At 36.7% G+C, this 6,874-nt stretch overlaps 1 protein-coding gene across 1 annotated transcript in view; it reads right to left on the bottom strand.

Moving 5' to 3' along the window:
* Nucleotides 1-4,477: 4,477 nt before the first annotated feature.
* C9 (complement C9) overlaps nucleotides 4,478-6,874 on the bottom strand; it is a 53,437-nt gene continuing 51,040 nt past the window's right edge. Inside the window, exons 10-11 of the mRNA XM_019811604.2 lie at nucleotides 5,884-6,115; nucleotides 4,478-4,911 (exon numbers count right to left, since the gene is read on the bottom strand). Of these exons, the coding sequence (XP_019667163.2) occupies nucleotides 4,886-4,911; nucleotides 5,884-6,115 (258 nt within the window). The 3' untranslated portion in view covers nucleotides 4,478-4,885. The remainder of the gene's footprint in view (nucleotides 4,912-5,883; nucleotides 6,116-6,874) is intronic.

Here is a 6,874-nt window from a genome sequence, read left to right as displayed (position 1 = left end):
ACCACTAGCCAGTTTGATCAAAAACAAAAAGGAAAGGACCCAAATAAATAAAATCAAGAATGAAAGAGGAGAGATCACAACCAACACAGCAGAAATAAAAACAATAATAAGAGAATATTATGAGCAATTATATGCCAATAAAATGGGCAATCTGGAAGAAAAGGACAAATTCCTAGAAACATATACACTACCAAAACTGAAACAGGAAGACATAGAAAATTTGAACAGACCCATAACCAGGAAGGAAATTGAATTATTAATCAAAAATCTGCCAAAAAACAAGAGTTCAGGGCCAGGTGGCTTTCCAGGGGAATTCTACCAAACATTTAAGGAAGAGTTAACACCTATTCTCTTGAAGCTGTTCCAAAAAATATAAATGGAAGGAAAACTTCCAAACTCTTTCTATGAAGCCAGCATTACCTTGATTCCAAAACCAGACAGAGACACCACTAAAAAGGAGAACTATAGACCAATTTCCCTGATGAACATGGATGCAAAACTTCTCAACAAGATATTAGCCAACTGGCTCCAACAATACATTAAAAAAATTATTCACCATGACCAAGTGGGATTTATACCTGGGATGCAGGGCTGGTTCAATATCTACAAAACAATTAACATGATTCATCACATCAATAAAAGAAAGGACAAGAACCATAAGATCCTCTCAATAGATGCAGAGAAAACATTTGACAAAATACAACATCCTTTCTTGATAAAAATCCTCAAGAAAGTAGGGATAGAAGGAGCATACCTCAAGATCATAAAAGCCATATATGAATGGCCTAACACTAATATCATCCTCAATGGGGAAAAATTGAGAGATTTTCCCCTAAGGTCAGGAACAAGACAGGGATGTCCACTCTTGCCACTGTTATTCAACATAGTATTGGAAACTTAGCCTCTGCAATCAGACAACACAAAGAAATAAAAAGCATCCAAATTGGCCAGGAGGAGGTCCAACTTTCACTCTTTGCAGATGACATGATACTCTATATGGAAAACCCAAAAGATTCCACCAAAAAACTGCTAGAATTAATTCATGAATTCAACAAAGTTGCAGGATATAAGATCAACGCACAGAAATCGGTTGCATTCCTATATACCAACAATGAATCGACAGAAAGAGAAATCAAGGAATCAATCCCATTTACAGTTGCACAAAAAGACCCATAAAATACCAGAAATAAATCTGACCAAAGAGGTGAAAAATCTATACACTGAAAACTACAGAAAGCTTATGAAAGAAATTGAAGAAGACACAAAAAAATGGAAAAAGATTCCATGCTCCTGGATAGGAAGAACAAATATTGTTAAAAATGTTGATACTACCCAAAGCAATCTACATATTCAATGCAATCCCTATCAAAATAACACCAGCATTCTTCACAGAGCTAGAACAAAAATCCTAAAATTTGTATGGAACCAGAAAAGACCCTGAATAGCAAAGCGATCTTGAAAAAGAAAACCAAAGCAGGAGGCATCACAATCCCAGACTTCAAGCTATACTACAAAGCTGTAACCATCAAGACAGTATGGTACTGGCACAAGAATAGACACTCAGATCAATGGAACAGAATAGAAAACCCAGAAATGGACCCACAAATGTATGGCCAGCTCATCTTTGACAAAACAGGAAAGAATATGCAATGGAATAAAGACAGTCTCTTCAGCACGTGGTGCTGGGAAAACTGGACAGCGACATGCAGAAGAATGAACCTGGACCACTTTCTTACACCAAACAGAAAAATAAACTCAAAACGGATGAAAGACCTCAATGTAAGACAGGAAGCCATCAAAATCCTCGAGGAGAAAGCCGGCAAAAACCTCTTTGACCTCGCCTGCAGCAACTTCTTACCCAACACATCTCTGGAGGCAAGGGAAACAAAAGCAAAAATGAACTACTGGGACCTCATCAAAATAAAAAGCTTCTGCACAGCAAAGGAAACAATCAGCAAAACTAAAAGGCAACCGACAGAAGAACAGAGGGTTACTGGAGGGGTTGTGGGAGGGGGGATGGGCTAAATGGGTAAGGGGCATTAAGGAATCTACTCCTGAAATCATTGTTGCCTTATATGCTAACTAATTTGGATGTAAATTTAAAAAAAATAAAAAAAATTAAATTAAAAAAAAAGGTGATGTTTAAGGTTTTCGATCCCAATTTAAATGGGATGCTGGAACTGAACATTTTGTAGGAAATGGGTTGCCTGGAAGAGCTTTCTTGAGAGAAAGATTCAGCAAGAAAGACTGCACCATGATCTAGTGTCTCATCTAGGAACTGGTGGACCATCCTGGGTCAGGTATGAAAAGTCAACCAGAAGACACTAGTGTCCTTAGAACTATCATGTATGTAGGGGAAGGGAACTTGATCTTCATTATCCATTAAACACAAAATATGGAAACTGAATGAAGAAACTTACATAAAAAACTGGTACAAAATAAATGAAAACAACAGGACTTCATAAAAAACAAGTGAACCTTAAGACTACCCAGAGTAACAGGATTCCCACAGGAAACAATTTCCACTGAGGATTAAGCCTGTAATAAAAAAATTACTAAGTACACAAGTCAGAAAAAAATGCCATGAGGATGAATTAGTACACTCAATAGGCAAAAAATTGCAGTGCAGAAATTATATTTTCTCGAGCAACTAGAGAAAGACTCCCAAATGAACATGTTTAACATCTTCAAAGAGATAAAAGTATGAAAATAATCCAATAGGGTAGGATTAATTAATTCAAAATGGATTGAGGTCTTGAAGGTGAGATCTGTAACCATAAAGCTCTTAGAAGAAAACATAGGAAACTCCTCGACATGGGTCTTGGCAGTGACTCTTTGAATCTAACACAAAAAGCAAAAGCATCAAAAGCTAAAAAACAAAAACAAAAAACAAACAGAAAAACAAAAACAAAACACAAAATGCAAAAAACAAGTGGGACTACAGCAAACTAAAAAGCTTCTGCACAGCAAAGGAAATCAACAAAATGGAAAGGCAACCTACTGAATGGGAGAAAATATTTGCAAACCATATATCTGATAAGGGGCTAATATCCAAAATTCATAAAGAGCTCATGCTACTCAATAGCAAATAATAATAATAATAATAATAATAATAATAATAATAATAATAATAACTTGATTAAGGAATGGGCAGAAGAAGATCTGAATAGACATTTCTCCAAAAAAGACATACAGATGGCCAATAGGAACATGAAGGATGCTTAATATCAATGCAAATCGCCACCACAGGGAGATATCACTTCACACCTGTTTGAATGGCTATTATCAAAAAGATAAAAAACCAATAAGTGTTCGTGAAGATGTGACAAGAGATAACAAGTGTTAGTAAACCCACGCACACTACTGGTGGGAATGTAAATTGGTGCAGCTACTATGGAAAATGTTACGGAGTTTCCTAAAAAAATTAAAAATAGAACTACTATATGATCCACCAATTCTGGTGGATCTTCTGGTTATTTATCTTCTGGTTATTTATCTGAAGAAAATGAAAACACTAAATCAAAAAGATATATGCACCCCTATGTTTATTGCAGCCCTATTTATAATAGCCAAGACATGGAAGCAACTTAAGTGTCCATCAATGGATAAATGGATAAAGAAACTGTGGTATATATATATGCAATGGAATATTATTCAGCCATAAAAAAGAACAACATTTATGCACCTTGAGGGCATCGTGGCAAATGAAATAAGTCATACAGAGAAAGAGAAGTGCTATATAATCTCTTATACGTGGAATCTAAAGAAACAGAAAAACAAAACACCAAACTCATAGATACAGAGAACAGATTGGCGGTTGTGAGAGGTGGAGGTGGGGGTGGAATGGGAGAAACTGGTGATCTGTTTTTTTTAGCTTAAATAAAAATGAATAAGTAATAATAACAATAATAATAATAAACAATAAGGAAACATCTCTAAGATATATTTTAAGTGATGAAACCAGACATGGATCAATGTATATACTTTACTACCATTGGGTTAAGAACACAAATCGAGAAGGAAGGTGTGTGTGTGTGTTTCTTATTTGCTTGCATATTAAGAAAAAGATGTAGAGATGAGCATCAATAATAATAATACCAAATAGTTCCTGAACACCTTCCCCAAATTCAAGTCTTTGGTTAGTCTTTTACAAGTGTATCTTACTGTGAGTCCATGAGTCCCAAGCACCTTCTGTGCCCACAGTCTAGTTTTTGCTTTTAATTAAAGCAAACATATAAAAACCTTGTTTTAGATAATTGACCCTGCTACTGTGTCCATATATGTTTGAAACAAAAGTCAGTGTCTTGGCAAAAGTCTGCTATATATAGAACAGACATAAGGAAGGCCAGGAGCTTATGCTATCATTAGAAATTCCTCCTGTTCGGAACACTATGTATTGGATAATGGAATAATATTCAATTGACCCAACCAGATTTTGTAGCAGATAGCATTTCCTTGGAAAGAGACTCTGAGCATCTGAGTTTGTATGCAATAGATTTATTAGCATGTGTTTTGGGGGGAAAATATGTTAGGAGTATGGGGAGCACAATTGGGAATAAGGGGAAGTTCAACTGTAATGCTCTTGCAACAGAGGCTTCAGCAAATCATACAAGAAACTCCAAAGCTGAATAGTGCTCCAGAGCTGTCCCAATTGACGCAAGAGGGACGGCCCATCAGATACCAACCACATTGACCAATTATCAGATATGGGCTTCTTTCAGATTGGGAGCATAATCTTGGGCACCACTCCCTTGTTACAGGGCAATTCCTGAAGAGAGACTCAGCTGTGAAATGTCAGCAGGTTACACTCATAGGAGGTGGGGGGATGGGTGCTTGATCCTGAAGGCAGACCCGGGCTGTGTACCATGACATCCTCCATAGAGTCTTAGGAAATTTTGAATGCAGAAGGCACTGAGAAAAGATAGAAGCAGTAGAAGCAGAGGTGATAAAGAGAGAGAGAAACAGAGTCATGAAAATGGCAGTGTTATTACAGTATTAACAACAAGATAATTAGGTTGCTACAGCAATTTTTGAATATCTTGACAGGGTTTTGTATCTTTAACAGTGATAAATTATATTTCAGATCTTCATAAACACGAACTGTAATTGTGGAGGCGATTGTATTGTCTGTATCTGTTTCTTGCAATCCGAAAAAGCAAACCTAAAAGACATAGGTCTTGGGTATTCAACTTTGAGGTGCATCTTATGCAAGGGTATTTATAAGAACATGTGAAGAAACCTTCATTGAAAAATATTAAAAGATTTTAGAGAGATTAGGAATTTTGCTTACTTGCTTAAAAAAATTACAGTTGACCCTTGAACAATGCTAACAAAGGTTAGGGGTACTGATGCCCCACACAGTTGAAAATCTATGTATAACTTTTGACTCTCCCAAAACTTAACTACTAAGAGCTTACTGTTGACCAGAAGCTTTACCAATAACATAAAGAGTTGATTAATACACACTTGTATGTTATATGTGTTATATAGGGTATCATTACAATAAAGTAAGCTAGGGAAAAGAAAATTTTATTAAGAAAGTTGTAAGGAAGAGAAAATATATGTATAGTACTATACTGTAAAATATCCACAATTGAGCCCAATAAGTGGGCTCATTCAGTTCAAACTCATGTTGTTCAAGCGCCAATCATTACAGTTAAAAAAATAATAATTCTGTTTAAATGTAGAGGTAGAAGATGTAAAATTGCATGCTAAAAGACCTATAAAGTCTGCTTTGTCCATTTTATGTGTTCACTATTTATCCTCTGTTTACATGGATAGCCTAGACGTTTAATACACGTTAGTTTAAGACCTAATTTTCAAATTAAGTAACCTCAAAATGCAGAGTTTTGTCCCTAGTGATATAAAATAAGTTGCTCTCACCTTGAGAAGTTTTTGGGTTTTTTCTGGTTTCACAGGCAATTCCTGTAAATGCCATTGGGCAGGTACACAGACATTCTCCATCCAGCAGGATCACAGTACCTCCATGTTGGCATGGGTTGCATTTCCTCACATTGAATTCAGTGATATAATCTTCAAGGGCTCTTTCTAAATTCTGTTTCTTTAGGTGTGCATCTTTTATTTTCACTGGAACCAGATTATATATAGGAGACAGCTACAAGAAAGCAAAATATTTAATTTTAGAACTTTTTCTACTGATGGAGCTTGTGCAGTACCATTCACTGAATTATTTGTCCATTCATTAATTCAACAAAGGTTGGTTTTTTTTTTTTAATGTTTATTTATTTTTGAGACAGAGAGAGACAGAGCATGAATGAGGGAGGGTCAGAGAGAGAGAGACACAGAATCCGAAGCAGGTTCCAGGCTGCAAGCTGTCAGCACAGAGCCTAACGCGGGGCTCGAACTCACAGACCGTGAGATCCTGACCTGAGCCGAAGTCGGACGCTTAACCGACTGAGCCACCCAGGTGCCCCTCAACAAAGGCTTATTGAATGATTATTATTGGCAGGTATGATGTTTGCTGATGGACTATAGGAGTGATCAAAGCTAGGCATGATCTCTGTGATCATTATGGAGGTAAGGAGGTCACATTATGCAAGCAAGAAGACTGATATCAAAATAATCACACAGATAAAACGGAAACCATGATAGGTACTATACGGGATGGGTATATGTGTTTTAAAAATGGACAATCATGGACTTAAACTTTTCTCAGGATAACATACTGACATTATTTTGTGAATTGTTTATGCTGCCTTTTCCCCTCCTCCTCGCTTCCAACAGGTAGCCAGTGTCTCTTGTCAAACTGGGGCTTTGTGTGCAAGGCCAAGATCAGAAAGCCCCTGAAGGCAAATTCTTTGTTGGCTTTCCCCCACCCATAAAAGCCTGAACCCACTGAGGAATTTTTACTGGG

The sequence above is a fragment of the Felis catus genome, chromosome A1 (assembly GCF_018350175.1).
Source record: "Felis catus isolate Fca126 chromosome A1, F.catus_Fca126_mat1.0, whole genome shotgun sequence".
Lineage (NCBI taxonomy): Eukaryota > Metazoa > Chordata > Mammalia > Carnivora > Felidae > Felis > Felis catus.
Note: the sequence above shows the minus strand (reverse complement) of the source record. Positions and strands in the feature narration are given on the sequence as shown.